Here is a 16241-nt window from a genome sequence, read left to right as displayed (position 1 = left end):
TCTTCAACAGTGACTGATCAATCCCAGTACTGTTTCACCGTACATTAGCAAAGCTATCACCACGGTGTGCAGTTGCTTAACCTCGGCTTCCTATTTAACATTTGCGTAAAACTGGGATAGTTTTCAGAGTGGCCGACACGGTTTCACATTAAACTAAATGTGGGTACTACTGGGTAGATCTTTCACTTGGAAAACAAAAAAAAGCTGAAGATGGAAAATGAAAGCAGTTTTACTCTTATGTACATCTACACAACAATAAAGTACAACCTTGAACCTTGGAATGTATTTTTCGGACTGGCACTTTGATCTTTTTGCAACAACATAAATGTTCATTACTTCCTGCAAGATCCTTTTCAGATGTTCATGACAAAAGATTAGCCTTAGGTGCCACAATTCAGGAATGCCTTGCCTTCTTTGCAATAAGATATCAGTATTGATGAGCCAAAAAAAAAAGGTTTAGCTTGTAGGACTTTTCATCTATCACAATTGGCTGGCGAGTTAAAAAAAGATAATTCTGGACCCTGCTTCTATTGATTATATGATCCACCACTCCTGAATGAAGTGCCTGATGCTGGGAGTACTGTGCAACGCACAGGTCCTGGACCTGGTGAGACGTAGGAGGGGCCCAGACAGGAGTTAACCCACAAAGCCTAGTCCTTCCACCGTACACGCGCCAGATTGATCTACTAGTACTTCCCAGTCCCGGTAGAGTATCTTACGTCCTACTTGTGGGACTGATCGAGGGTATCTCCCCTGATCGAGGGTAGCTCCCCGATTAATCGAAAAAAAATATTGTGATCTAGATTCAGACACCTATGCCATCTCATTTCTAAATTTGAGCAAGAATCGTGCAGCACTAGTTGGCTGTCCAATTAATTTGAGTTACTCTTGTGTTTTTGCTACAAGAGAGAGTCTGTTTAAAGCCACAGTAGTTGGCTCCAGGTGCCACATTTTGAATGAAGCAACGTTCAGCAACTACAGAGTACAGACTAAAGGCAATGGATATTTTCATGGAAAGAAATTAAAATCTGGTAAGAGTAGACACGCCACTGGCAAAGATTTCCCGGCTGGCAACGTCTCACTCTTGAGTGTCAAGAATAATCCATCCATCCATTCTGACATGCTCTGTTCTCTCTGTTCCGTCTGTCCTCAGGCAAAGTACATCTCCACCTGCATCGACGAGATCAAGCAGGAGCTCAAGCAGGACAACATTGCTGTCAAAGCTAATGCCGTGTGCAAGCTCACCTATGTAAGACTTCTCAGCACCCTGCAACAATTCACTTACTCTCTGTAGCCCTTGCTGGCACAACAACATACTGGCGCACACATTCTATGTTACACTCCTGGCCTAGTCTGTTGAGTATACTTGCCTTTTTCAGGTTGGTATTTAATATCATGCATCCTGTGGACAGCAAAGTCAAGCACATTGGGTAAATTGTGTAAAAGTCAGCATGGCGTAAAGCTACAATCGGGGACTTAATGGTATTATAATGAATAGAATCAGTATGGTAGAGTAATGGTAGAATATAACTAGTACACCTGCAGTGGTTGGAGCCGGTCTCACTTCTATTCCCACTGAGAAATTCCAACCCCAGTGTTGTCAGGTAGGTCACTGACTGGCTGACCAACGCTGGTGTCGTCGGGTAGGTCACTGACTGGCTGACCAACCCTGGTGTTGTCAGGTATGTCCCTGACTGGCTGACCATGTCAGTGAAGTTATGTGATGTGGTTTTGATAGTTTTATTGCAGTTTCATGCATCATTGTAATTACCCCTCTCTGTCAGGAGAGGGAGACAACAGACTTGAAGATGATAGCTTTTTACACAGGACTAAAATGTTTTGTTAATAATTTATGGGGGAAATATGTGGTTTGAATCTCTTTGTATCTAAATTCCCATCTGTGTCTCCGTATTGGCTTTTAGTGTTTAAAGCACCATTTCCATTTATAGCTCATTCCTACACTTAAGCCTGCGTTTGTTTGGTATCGGTGGTCGATTTCAAGCTTCTCTGCTCGATGCATTTGGCCGCTTAGTGTTCCATGAGGACAGTCCAGGGCTGCTTTCTTCTTTAAATCAACCCTCTCTCATCCCTGTTGCATTTACAGCTTCAGATGCTCGGCTATGATGTCAGCTGGGCCGCTTTCAACATCGTTGAAGTCATGAGCTCCTCCAAGTTCACTTACAAGGCAAGTCTTTATTTTATTTTTTTGAGCGTGACTTGAGAAGGCTCCAGCTTTGGAGAAAACCTATCAATGGCCTGATAACGTTTGGCATCATTTTCATTTAACCCATTTACGGCCCGCATGGTTTCATAACTTTGTCATGTTTTCCGCTGTCTGTCTGTTCTCCCTTACAGAGGATCGGTTACCTGGCTGCCTCGCAGTGCTTTCACGAGAGCACGGATGTCATCATGCTTACGACCAATCAGATTCGAAAGGTCAGTGACATTATTTACCCGTTGCAAATGGTCTGCACATTCTTGTACCGAGACATCTTCTTTCTCTCTCCATTTATATATCTCTCAATTTTCAATTCAAAGGAGCTTTATTGGCATGAGAAAACGCACGTTTACATTGCCAAAGCAAAAGTGGAACAAAACAATCAAACAATGTATGTACAAATAAATATTGAATATGAATAAAATAAAGGTGTAAAAAGAGTTGTTACATTAACACTTTTTCTGTCAGAGATAGTTAGTTATACATCCATATAGGAGAGGTTAACTTTTGAAAGTTAATAGCAGTATTTCAATGTTTTGCATTCTCTTGACAGGGCTTGCTATTAAGGCTTGTCCTGTTGTCCGGGACGAGTAATACATATTTCCGGACAAGTGCATTAAAATGTACTTTTCCGTTGGACAAGTGACTCTTGGTTTCACTTTTTCTGTGACGCGGAAAACAATATCGTCTGGCTTTCCTAATAATTACCTTTCCAATATTGTTAATAGCCCTAGTAGTAGGGGCACTTTAGAGACTCCGACACCGAGTGGCACGCTACGAGCTTGTAGGTCTGCTATTTTTGAAAAATCCAAGAACGACTGACATAGAAACATAGCTTTTTCAGAAAACTGTCAGGATGTAGAAGACATTTTTAGAATCTGATCTCAGGTCAAAATGGTCTAGTTATGATTTGTTCTTGTTGCCTGGGTCAACTAATGTCCCATGGGGGTCATTTCTAACCCTTTCTTACACCTACCCCCAAAACGAACCATACGACGGACAATGCCATAACTCTTGAAGTAAACGACGGACAATGCCATAACTCTTGAAGTAAACAACATACCTTTGTCTCGGTATGGCAACATTTTTCTGTATAATTCTCCATAACCCTATATTTCTATCTTCAACAGGATCTCAGCAGTCCCAACCAGTATGACACGGGCGTCGCTCTGACTGGCCTGTCCTGCTTCGTGACCCCTGACCTGGCCCGGGACCTGGCCAATGACATCATGACATTGGTGAGTCCTCCTGATGCCACCCAATCGCATCTTTATTTCACAGGATGAGCCAATAGTAATTGGTAACCTGACTCCTCCAGATGGGGGTGGTATTGATCACAAGTATTGGCTTTGAGCCGTCTGCTCGGGACGAACCAATCAGCGGCAGCTACGGGCGGGATCTTGGCAAGGCCGGGTGTGATGCCATTGAGAAGTGCATGATCCTATTGCCTTCAAATTGGAAAATCGCAAATAATATTTTCCAGAAAAATTAAAGTTTTTTCAATTTTTTATTTATTTAACTACATTGCAAAAGAAGTAGCATTACCTTTGACAGTGCAGAAACATAATTGCCTTCCTTGATGAGCATCAACGACCATCATCATGTGTGTGTCACAAACACACACAATTCTCCCCTCTACAGTGCTCTACTACTGAAAGTGATTCATTTCTCTCCAAAAGCACTTGAATATGATGGAATATGACTAAAGCTCACATTTCACATCACACACCATAATTCACTAGCCCCCCTAATACTTTTCAATAAATCGATTCATATCGTCAGGATTAATATCGATATACGATATATCGTTACATGCCTAGCTACCATACATCATGTACGGCGGACACGTCAATATGATTGACAGAAGGTCCAATCCAATCACTTGCCAAGTAGCTTGAAAATAGGGACGGCTTTCTTCAGCGATTGGGCTACAGAGATCCCAGGTGGAAGTACGTTGTGAAACAAATGTGATTGTGACGCAAGCGTCTCTTCCATCTGGCGGAGTCAGGTGTGCGTCTTGTTGCCTTTCTTTATTTGAATTCCACTTCACAGACAAAGTGTTGGCGAGGTCAGGCTGTGTAACTAACGGCACATCATCTCGTTTTCTCGTGTTTTTAGATGTCTCATACAAAGCCCTACATCAGAAAGAAGGCCGTGCTGATCATGTACAAGGTGTTTCTGAAGTATCCCGAGTCCCTACGTCCCGCCTTCCCCAGACTAAAAGAGAAACTGGAGGACCCAGACCCAGGTATGGATTATGGAAGAGGCGCCTCACATCTGCTGTAACAGTCGGTGCTGTTCTCATCAGGGGTCTTGGCTCCGTCTCTTGGGTATCATGTCGTCTTGGTTTGGGTCAGATGTGCTCATTCCAGTGTGAGGTAACTAAATTAATAAGCTGCTGGTGACTTGGAGACAGACCTTCTCTGTCACCGACCTCCAGTCCTATGAATTATTCAACAGCTGCTGAAAATGGGGGGGGGGAGAATTTATTTTGCTCATTTGTGATGCTGCCACAGCTGTCTGGCAATATTCGACACTTCACAGGACTATGTCTGCCATGCTGACGACAGAAAAAACACCCAAGAGGAAATTGGTCTCTTTTTTATGGTATATTGCTTGGACCTAACTGTGCCCAGCTCCCTTCTGACAGAATAGTCTATGATTGTTTTAAGGCCATTATCTGATACAAGCCACTATAAGCTACTGCCAGTAGAATATTGGATTTCACCAAACAATTTTATGCTAGCAAATGCAAATGGAGTGGGGGGAAAAAGAATACCACCAATTGCAGGACCCAGCTAAAGCAAACCTGAGCCTTGTCTATTTCTAAATAAAACCCTTTGTCTAAATTGTTTGATAAAATATAGATGCCACCTTTTATAGATTAATTTCATATTGCTCTAGTCTATAATATAGAGCAATATGAAATTAATCTATAAAGGGCAGAACAATATATATAGTCTAGTATATATTGCTCTGTACATACATTCATCAGCAAGCTTTTTCTAACTAATTTGGGTAATTTGTGACTAGATATTGTACGGATGAACATGATATTGGTCCGTATCTATAATAATTACTTTAACCCATTTTGGGCGGGAACCCTTTTTGGTGTTAGCATCATGCTATGCTTTAGCTATTTTTGAAAAATCGAAGAACGACCGACATAGAAACATAGCTTTTTCAGAAAACTGTCAGGATGTAGAAGAAATGTTTTGAATCTGATCTCAGGTCAGAATGGGTTAAAATGCATATTGGAGAATAAACAATATTCCCAATATGTTGCACCAATATGATTACGCAATAATTGTACGATGTGTCTCTTAAATCTGACAACAATTTTGTCATTTACAAATGACCATTCAGCTTCAGTCATCTGATTTTAGGATTGAGCAAGGCACAATCAATGAACTCCGATGTTAAGAAGCTACATGAATATCCAATATCCCATAATATGGCAGAGAATGATATTGCGATCATATCTGAGAATACCAGACTTACACTGTATATCAGAGATCGTAACATTTAAATCCTGCCCATGGAAAACGGGAGTATAGTCAAAAAGTGGATTGGCCAAAATGTCTATCGTATATCATGCATCCCTGATAATCGTCTAATACCGATCTATGCGTTTAACCCATTTTGACCTGAGATCAGATTCTAAATATGACTTCTATATCCTGACAGTTTTCTGAAAAAGCTATGTTTCTATGTCAGTCGTTAAAATTAAAAAAAAATAGCAGACCTACAAGCTTGTAGTGCCGCACTATGAGCTTGTAGGTCTGCTTTTTTTCAACAGCTAAAGCATAACATAATGCTAACACTAAAAGGGGTTCCCGCCCCAAAAGGGGTTAACTACATACGTAATTTCCAGTCTTGTAATTTTCATCTTTTTTCTGTGAAATATATGGGCACGTTTATGCTTGTTTTTCCCCCCATAGTCAAGTCCTGTTTGATTAAAAGCTCTATTTCCAGTCTGTAAATGTGTATGACGCTGCTATTTGATTCCTTTTGATTGGCCTGGGTGCAGGTGTTCAGTCAGCAGCGGTGAATGTGATCTGTGAGCTGGCCAGGAGGAACCCTAAGAACTACCTGTCTCTGGCCCCGCTGTTCTTTAAGCTCATGACCTCCTCCACCAACAACTGGGTTCTCATCAAGATCATTAAGCTGGTGAGTCCGTCGAAATGTCCCCGGTGGTCGTTGTCTGTATGTCTGTGTATGCGCATGATGAACGCATAAGTAAGTAGCCTTGCCGAGCCATGAGGCCCATAGGGCAGGAGCCTATCTCCTGTTTCTGTAGCGTGAGGCAGCTTGATGTACAAGTACACCCCCTGGACATGATGCTAGTATGTCGCAGGGAATTACCCCCGATCCAACCCTTGATGCTAAGTGTCAAGCAGGGAGGCATTGGGTCCCATTTTTACAGTCTTTTTTTTATGACCCGGCCGGGGATTGAACCCTGACCTCCCAGTCTCAGGGCGGACACTCTAACCACAAGGCCACTGAGCTGGTTGATGATGAACGCATGCATGCGTGGTAATTCATCCCCTAATGTCCTCCACATGTTGCAACACAATGAAGAAAGTATCGCTACTCAAGAAACTAAAATAGATCAGCCAAATGTCCTTTAAAACAAAATTGTCATTTCTTTTCCTGAATTGATGACCAAAGTCTGCAAAAAAGAGGGGATGGCCGTATCTGAAAATCTGTAAATCAGAAGGTTTTCTGCTTTTTTGAGCAACACTTTTCAAATCAGTCCACACTTTGAAACGCAATTATAAACAAACGGAAAAATTTAAAGATTCCGTAAAGTTTACTGTGCTGGATTATATTATTTCCGTTTAAGGATTCTAGTTGATTGTCATAGCGTACTGAAATGAAAGGAATTCAGTGGCGCCCTTGAAATTTAAACCGCAGAATACTTTAGAAAATGGTGTCTATAATCATGAGTTGTTGTTGGAATCATCGTTGTTGTTGGAAGGGCTAAACTGCCAGTTTGAGTATGAGCGTTTCTTTTAAAGATCTTCACATACACTGGCTGCAATTCATTATATTCATGGTCTGTTGTGTGTTTGTCGTAATGGTACTTCTTCTGTGGTCCTCTTTGTTTTCAGTTTGGTGCGCTCACACCCCTCGAGCCACGGTTGGGAAAGAAGCTCATTGAGCCGCTTACAAACCTCATCCACAGGTGAGACGCTCATAGGAAGGCTGCCACTGGCCAGTGGTCCGTCTAACATGACCTTTGTTGAGCCCACAAGGGAAAATCGGTCGCCCAAGGCAGCGCAGCAGTTAAGATAATACATCACAGGGCAAGAAAAAGTAGTGTAGATAACAGCAGGGTAAAAAAGACATCACATTGAATGCAACACCCTAAAGAAATGGCAAAATATACCATATACAACACCACCATACAATATGCTACACTGTACACACCCTCAAATGGCAACAGGCAACATAATCAACACTATACACCCTCAACAGTACAAAATACAAGAGAGCAAACGGTAAGCATCTCAGATAGTATCCGTACTTTACTGTGTTGTTTTACGAGCAATTAGTCTGTTGAACGAGTCGAGAGACCGTTGCGGCACTTCGTTATTCATCTTCATAGCTAATGGCACAAAGGACTTGTCTATTTATTAGTCTGTTTGTTGTCCCCTTGGGGAAGATGAATCTTATCGGTACCCTGGGACGGGTTAGGGGAAGATGAATCTATCAGTATACCCCGGGGCCTCCTGCCGAACCTCCTTATAATATCTATATAACAATCCTGTCTTGTCTCTTCTTACCTCCATCTTCTCCAGTACCTCGGCCATGTCCCTGCTGTACGAATGTGTCAACACAGTGATTGCAGGTCAGTACTATACGCTCTGGGCAGTACAACTGTCCATGGATCCATAGATAGATTGGGGGAACTATGGGCTCCATTTTCGTCACTGCTAAACCCCTTATCCCTAAACTTCTTTGCTTATTTTTTTACTATTTTGCAAAACATTTTTGAATAGTTAAAATTGTCCAGTCTACAAGCTCACAACGTGTCAATGTAGATTGGCTATTTGGCTGTTGAACTATTCAAAAATGTTTTTCAAAATAGTAAAAATAAAGGCAAAGAAGTTTAGGTATAAGGGGTTTAGCGGCGACGGAAATGGAGCCCTAATACTGAGACAACTGCTTGATCAGTTCCCGTGATAATAAACGGGGGTCACACTCAACACCTGCAGAGATTTGGTGCATTTATAGAAGGATTGTGCTGCATAATTTCTCCTTTTGTAAGTGCTACTGTAAAACTCCTTGAAATGGACTCGGAGCTCCCTTCTTTCCTTTGACAAAGTATGCAGCTTCAGATGTGACTTTTGTCTTTGATCTTGTCTGTTGCAGTGTTGATCTCCTTGTCTTCTGGAATGCCCAACCACAGTGCTAGCATACAGGTAAGGGTCTGAGGTCCATGTCACCGTCTGCCTGCTCCTCTGTCGCATGATGACATTTAAAAAACCTTTCCCATTCCACTGAAATCACTGTGCATGTTTTTCATCTGACTTTCTGTTCTTCACTTCTGTCTGTCCTAACATCTATTCCACTGTTAACAGGCTGGACATGCTTGCATGCCTCAAATGAGTCTCAGTCATTATGATTGCTAAGAATGCATGGTATAATATAGCCCACTGGTTCCCAAACCGTGGATCATGGACCATTTTTTTATGGGTCACGACTCGAGTAAAAGTCTTTTCCTCTTCTTTTTTTGGGGGCTTTTTTTGACAGATGTACAGTAGCTTGACAGGAAACGGGCAGAGAGATGGGGGGGGGGGGGGGAAGACACACAGCAAAGTTCGTCGGGGTCGCGACTCGAACCCGCGACACGCTGTCATGCTGGATTACCAGCCACGGTGCCTGGACCGCTAAGCCAGTCCAGGCCCGTAAAAGTTTTCTGACATTTAAAATGTAACACAAAACAAATCCAGGACATTCCATAAATAAATATAAAATAATAATTAGGAAGTAGCGTTGTGTGCTTGTAGATCTGATATTTTCACTAGTTTGGGTTTCCGGGCAAACGACTTATTATCCCTCTTTTGGGTCTCGACTTCAAAGGTTTGGGAACCACACTGCTATAGACTAATCTTTCCTTCTCCTCTTTGCGTCATTATTTGATTTACTAAATGTCATTAAACTAAAAAAAACTTAAATGGTCTACAATGATGATAATGAACTTTTTCACCTTCTCTCTCTCCTCTCCCTGTCTCTCTCTATCTCTCTCTCAGCTCTGTGTACAAAAACTGCGCATCCTGATCGAAGACTCGGACCAGAACTGTGAGCCCTCTGTCAATGCCTGCAGTGTGTCATTCTCTCATTGTCTGCGTGTTTCTGACTGGCATACAGTCCACCCGTTTAGAGTCGTAGCCCCCCCCATCCCTATTTCTGGATAACTCGAAACTCTTTCAATTGGAGGGCAGGTGCGGCTGCTTGAAATGCCACTGCAATTAAGCCACCAATTGAAATTTGTACACACACATAGTGTAACTTAGTTTGTATGTACATTTTACACCTATTCTTAGCACTAGGCAGATTTATTTAGCCTCCAGAGATACTTTTAAATGTGTTCAAGCATTCGAGTTATCTAGAGCCCACTGTGCGTAGATTGTATTGTGGGTCGTAGAGTAGGAAATAGAACTGTGGCGTCGTGTGTAGACTAGATTTGGACCTGGGCTCCGTTTGGTTTTTTCATTTGAATGCACTTCCATGTGTCTAAAGGCCTGTTCACAGTCCAGTTTTAGGTGATAAGGTGACCACTGAAACGGTGGTTGGTAAAAACAGAGACGTGTTTGAGTCGCTTACCATCGCGGTGTGACGTCATGTTGTAGTTTTCGGGGCTCACCTCATCACCTAAAGCTGAAGTGTGAATAGGCCTTGAGAAGAGTGCCATTCAAGTTTAACACAGGATAGTGGTTACAGTTGGAGCAAGTGAAAGTGAATTGAGATATCCCAAAAAAGGAAAAAGCACTAATTATGTTTTCATTTAAGGTAAATGTAGATGTATTTCTTGTTAAAGAAGCCTAGCATTTTTTAAGAGATATAGTGGTAGTTTGTAGCAGTACACTACATTTAGAAAAGTTTTCTTTACTTATTTTTTTTACGTATCATTCCAATCTAGGTTTCCGATACAGTGTTCAGAGTCTTGGCGGCGTTCCCATAGAGTATTCATATACTATAGAGCACAGAATTCCTGACGTGACTCGCTCATCCCCTGGTCCCCGCAAGCATTTTCTCTATGGAGAAAAACATTGTGTCGTCTTAAAATCGTCTCATATAAGAATTGTGGTCCAAACTGTCTCTGCGATAATTGTCGGGGAGGTGTCTCTGTATCATTTACGACATTTGGTTACTCATATTTGATACAGTCTGTTTCTAGTGAAAATGTGACTAATTCGGCAGCAGTAACATTAGCGTTTTCTCGCAGTCAGTTGATTCTTTATATGAATATGAGTGAAACCGCTGGGATGATTTGTTTATTTTTCAAAAACTGTTCTTATATGGGACGATGTAAAAGTACACAAACCAGTGGACTTGGCGCCCTCTACCGATATTGACATCAGACTTCGGCGCTCTTATATGTATACATTGATCTCTACCAGGGGTCTCCAAACAGGTGGGCTTGTAGTGAATGCAAAGGTAGAGGAACAGATTTCATCGTGTGTGTGTGTGTGTGTGTCCGTGTGTGTGTGTGTGTGTGTGTGTCCGTGTGTGTGTGTGAGGAAAAACTAAATGCCCATGTGTCCATTGTCTTGTGTGTTTTTAATTATAATTATAATAATTATAATTTTCATTAATGTGATATCTCATCAGAATGTTGGAACAGAATGACAAACGGTTTATATATTTGCGTACACTACTAGAGTATGTGTATTTGTGTAACAACCGATCGCTTTCATAGTAATGATACTGTCAATTAGTTTTTCAAGTGTCCGGTGAGACTAAGGTTGGAGAATGAAAGAAATGTTAGCCCAAGTCTGTGCACTCGACACTAAGGCAAAACCAGAGTGTAGAGTAGCGACACGTTTATAGTTCCAAACATTGCTCCTGTGGCTGGAACTATCCCATTGAGATAGAATGAGCACTTCCTCATTCCATTGTAACAATGGGAGTCAACGCTAGTGTCGCCACTCTCTTACTATATTACTCTGGGAAAGACGTAGTCTTTTGACTACTTTTTTTATTTGAATACTCCAGACGTTTACTGTAACGTCCAAAATACGTCTACACAAAACCAGTCAACCTTAGTCAGCAGGGCACAGAATCAGTTTAATGTAGACCAGGTGGTCCTAACGGCGCGTTCACACAGGCAGATGCAAAGATTCAGACCACTATTCATTGTCAATGGAAGCCGGCGACGTGAAGCTACGAAGCAAATCTGACGATTTGTAGCTGCCGCAAAAAAGATGGAAAGTTACACAAAGCTACAAATTGAAGCTGCAGAGCTGGGTTCAACTTCCAGATGCAAAGCTACAACTGTAGCTGTTGTTTTTTTTTCTCAATTCCCCCCCCCCCCCCCCCCCCCCCCCCCCTGTCTGGCCGCCACGCCTCTGACACACGTCACTGGACGCATGCTTGATGACACCAGCGACTAGGGCATTCACTTCTAGTCATTTTTACTAGTTGACTAGTCGACTAGTTGTTTAAATACCTATTATGTTAAAATATAAAATAAAATAATCTTTTTTTTGGGGGGAAATAAATATTTGTACATTTAAAAACTGTGTACATTGGTGACTAGTAAACTAGTCGACTAGTTGCTTAATGCCCTACCAGCGACCGTGTGAGCAACAAATATATTCAAATACGCTGTGATCTTTGCATAATGCCTCATGTGAACGCAAAGCCACACGGATCCATGCATGCCTAGTATTGTGAAGGCCACGCTGAGAGCATTCTGTGTGGGTTCTTCTTTAGTGAAGTACCTGGGCCTGCTGGCCATGTCCAAGATCCTGAAGACCCACCCCAAGTCGGTCCAGTCCCACAAAGACCTCATCCTCCAGTGTCTGGACGACAAGGACGAGTCCATCCGTCTGAGGGCGCTGGACCTGCTCTACGGCATGGTATATGAGCCAACCAACTTGAACTTGAACCCCTTTTGGTGTTAGCATCATGTTATGCTTTAGCTATTGAAAAATAGCAGATCTACAAGCTCATAGCGCGCCACCGAGTGGCGCGCTACGAGCTTGTAGGTCTGCTATTTTTGAAAAATCGAAGAACGACTGACATAGAAACATCGCTTTTTCCGAAAACTGTCCGGATGTAGAAGACATTTTTGAAAAGATGATGTACTTATTGTCTATTACTGCCAACGTTTCGATTACGTAGTCAGATCTTCACAGCGTGTTGTCACTTGTGGTACGTCGGGGACAATCTCAACGAGACGCCTTCTTCATCGATGGCTCGCGTCGCTGGCAGTTGCGGCTGGGGGTGTCACGGCCGTGAGCGGTTTATGAACTGAAATAAATCCATATATTATATTGCATACTTTCGTTTGCTTTCCCCCACCAGGTGTCCAAGAAGAACCTGATGGAGATCGTTAAGAAGCTGATGGTGCACGTGGACAAGGCGGAGGGAACCACGTACAGAGACGAGCTGCTCACCAAGATCATCGACATCTGTAGCCAGAGCAACTACCAATACATCACCAACTTTGAGTGGTTAGTCATTAAGATTCTTGACATCTGTAGCCAGAGCAACTACCAATACATCACCAAATTTGAGTGGTTATTAGTCATTAAGATCCTTGACATCTGTAGCCAGAGCAACTACCAATACATCACCAACTTTGAGTGGTTATTAGTCATTAAGATCCTTGAAATCTGTAGCCAGAGCAACTACCAATGCATCACTTTGAGTGGTTAGTCCGTTGGGCCAAGTTGAACACCAGAGTTTATGCCCCTTCCTGTGTCCTGTATCCAGTATGTCTGTAATTCTCCATTGCCACTTCTTGGTATATTTGCCCTTTTTAGCTTGATTATTGTATTTTGTCATCTTGTAGAGCTATGTTTACTGCTCCCCTTCTTCAGCTCTTCTCTGTCAAAATACATGTTATTCACCTGTACTGCTAAAAGTTCACTTTTTCTAGCCGTTCATAAATTCATGAATTATGTATCCAATAACATAAAACAACACACTGCTGCATGCTGGGCTGATAGAATTTTACATACTATTCATCAGGGACAGACCCGTGCCTATAAACCTAGCCTCGTAGTCTGGTATAAATTATTTATCTTTAACTCATTTTGGTCGGGAACCCCTTTTGGTGTTGGCATCATGTCATGCTTTAGCTATTGAAAAATAGCAGATCTACAAGCTCATAGCGCGCCACCGAGTGGCGTGCTACGAGCTTGTAGGTCTGCTATTTTTGAAAAGTCGAAGAACGACTGACACGGAAACATGGCTTTTTCAGAAAACTGTCGGGATGTAGAAGACATTTTTTAGAATCTGATCTCGGGTCAAAATAGGTTAACCGTACGCCTCTCCATATGCGTCTCTTTGTCGTCTTTGCAGGTACATCAGCATCCTGGTGGAGCTGACGCGGCTGGAGGGCACTCGGCACGGCCACCTGATCGCCTCCCAGATGCTGGACGTGGCCATCCGGGTGAAGGCCATCCGGGTCTTTGCCGTGGCCCAGATGGCCACGCTGCTGGACAACGCTCACCTGCTGACCGGCAACACGCAGCGCAACGGCATCTGCGAGGTCCTCTACGCCGCCGCCTGGATCTGTGGCGAGTTCTCGGAGTATGTTCCATTTTGTCTTTTATATCGTCTCAGCTTTTTGGGGTATAGGGCCGTCTTGTCTGTCACGATTACCGGTTGAACCCATTTTGGACTGAGGTCGATAAAAAAAAGGCTTCTAAATCCTAACATTTTTCTGAAAAACCCATGTTTCCTATGTCAGTAGTGCTCAACCTTTTTCATGTCAAGGACCCCCAGAATTATCTCTATTGGGCCACTGACCCCCATCTCAAAATATGTAGCTCCAGGGACCCCCCAGAAGCCAATATTTTAGTCAAAAATGTTCGCTCTGAAATATATATTCAAAGATTTGCGCCACATTTTCACGACTTTTCAAAAATAGCAGACCTACAAGCTCGTAGCGCGCCACTCGGTGGCGCGCTATGAGCTTGTAGATCTATTTTTCAATAGCTAAAGTAGAACATAATCCTGAAATCAACCCTCAGCTATAGAGCACCGAAGTCCTGACATAACTCGCTCATCCCGACGATTCCCCTGGTTCGCGGATGTAATTTCTCTATGGAGAATAAAATGGGGTGATCTTAATATCGTCTACTATAAGCGTTGTGGTCCGAAAATAAACAAGCTGTCTCGGCGTTATTGTTAGGGAGTTGTCTCTGTATCGTTTGCAACAGTCAGTCACTCTGCTTCTAGCGAAAATCTAACTAATTCAGCAGCAGTAGCATTAGCGTTTTCTCTCAGTCAGTTGATTCTTCATATCCATATGAGTGAAGCGGTTTTTTCAAACACAGTTGTTATATGAGGCAATCTAAAATCGCCTCAATGGGGATTTCAATGCAACTAAACAAATACATGAACCTGGGGACTGACGCCCTCTACTGAAAGTGACGTCAGACTTCGGTGCTCTATATCTCAGAGTAATATGGGAGGGGACGGGGGAGGGAAGCCTCCGCCCGCAGGGGCGAGGCTTCCCCTCCCCCAACCCCTCCCCTACTGGGCTGGGCAGGGTTTTTCCTTTCCTTTTACATGACTTTGGCGTGTTATAATGAAGTAGACTCTAGAAAAGCATTCCAGCAGCCAGCTCGTAGCATGCCTCGTTAAGGCAATAGACTTTCAATCCATACCTCCTGGGTCGAGTGGGTTTGAATCCTGCTCATATAAGTTTTGTGTTTTAAAGTGAAGTTTGCTTTGGTCTGACATGCGTTGTGACGTGCTTGCGGTTATGTTTAGATTTGAGGTAGGGTTAGTAATAGTAATGTTATGTTTAGTCCTGGGGTTTGGGGTAGGGTTAATAGTAATGTTATGTTTAGTCCTGGGGTTTGGGGGGTTAGGGTCCCACATACAGTACATGTTCACCCGTGGCTTTGTGTGGTGCCACTCAAAGTGACTACAGGGTTGGGCTTTGTGTGGTGCCACTCAAAGTGACTACATGGGTTGGGCTGGATGCATGTTCCAACCCCTAATATGTCTGTCAGAAGACGCTGAGGGGTGATTTCACCCGCGTGCCGAAGTGTCCTTGGGCAAGACACTGAACCCTACATTGCCTCCAATGAGTCGTTCGGTGCTAGCTTGCCACTGTTGGTGTGTACATGTGGGAAGTGAGGACGCTGGCGTCGACTGTTCGCCGCTTCACCTCCCAATGTATGCATTAATTATGGACCATTGTAAAGCGCTTTGAGTACTTTAAAAAGCGCTATAAAATGCATTATTAATGATAACCATAATGTAGGTTACGGCTATCTGTCAAGAGTTGTCCATAATTTGTGCGATGGGAATAAAATTATCGTCAGTTTGGCCCAAATGTGCCAATTCCCACTCTCCTGTCAATCTGTTAATTCAGCTCTAATTCCCTCACGCTCCAACATGATTGACAGCAAACGCATATGTTCCATATTTAATATTTCTGTTGCCTCCGTCTTTATGGGTTAATAAAACCCATGTTGCCTTTGTTGTTGACAAAGTGACATGCGTTAACAGCTGTTGGTATGTGGCTGAGGGATGGTGTCAATTAAACGAACGAAGAAGGAAAAAAAAACTCCTACTGTGCTTTCATTTCTTAGGGGCTACACAAATGACACATAAAGGAGCTTCTTGCACACTGCTGCGTATTTCAGATTAGGTCCTTAGGCAGAATGGTGGAAAAAACAGATAATCTGTACAGATAGAATCTACTGTTAGACAGATATTATGTTCTTAGCTTGCTTAAAATTCTTGATGACATTTCTTTATGCATTTGATGTATTACCATGTTTTGTTCTTGCTTACTGTAAATCGCTCTGGATTAAGAGCGTCT

The 16241-nt window shown here is 42.7% G+C and overlaps 1 protein-coding gene across 5 annotated transcripts in view; it reads left to right on the top strand.

The window, feature by feature from the left end:
- ap3d1 (adaptor related protein complex 3 subunit delta 1) overlaps positions 1-16241 on the top strand; it is a 45909-nt gene that overhangs the window by 4156 nt on the left and 25512 nt on the right. For all 5 annotated transcript variants that reach the window (XM_083767730.1, XM_083767727.1, XM_083767729.1 and 2 more), the window contains exons 2-14: positions 1154-1249; positions 2105-2185; positions 2356-2436; positions 3349-3456; positions 4337-4466; positions 6249-6388; positions 7333-7406; positions 8023-8072; positions 8597-8646; positions 9478-9526; positions 12164-12309; positions 12758-12906; positions 13760-13990. In XM_083767730.1, coding sequence (XP_083623856.1) covers positions 1154-1249; positions 2105-2185; positions 2356-2436; positions 3349-3456; positions 4337-4466; positions 6249-6388; positions 7333-7406; positions 8023-8072; positions 8597-8646; positions 9478-9526; positions 12164-12309; positions 12758-12906; positions 13760-13990 — 1385 coding nt within the window. The remainder of the gene's footprint in view (positions 1-1153; positions 1250-2104; positions 2186-2355; positions 2437-3348; positions 3457-4336; positions 4467-6248; positions 6389-7332; positions 7407-8022; positions 8073-8596; positions 8647-9477; positions 9527-12163; positions 12310-12757; positions 12907-13759; positions 13991-16241) is intronic.

Source organism: Protomyctophum parallelum, assembly GCF_964188405.1.
Source record: "Protomyctophum parallelum genome assembly, chromosome: 6".
Classification (NCBI taxonomy): domain Eukaryota; kingdom Metazoa; phylum Chordata; class Actinopteri; order Myctophiformes; family Myctophidae; genus Protomyctophum; species Protomyctophum parallelum.
The sequence above is the reverse complement of the archived record's forward strand: the minus strand, read 5'-3'. Positions and strand labels throughout refer to the sequence as shown.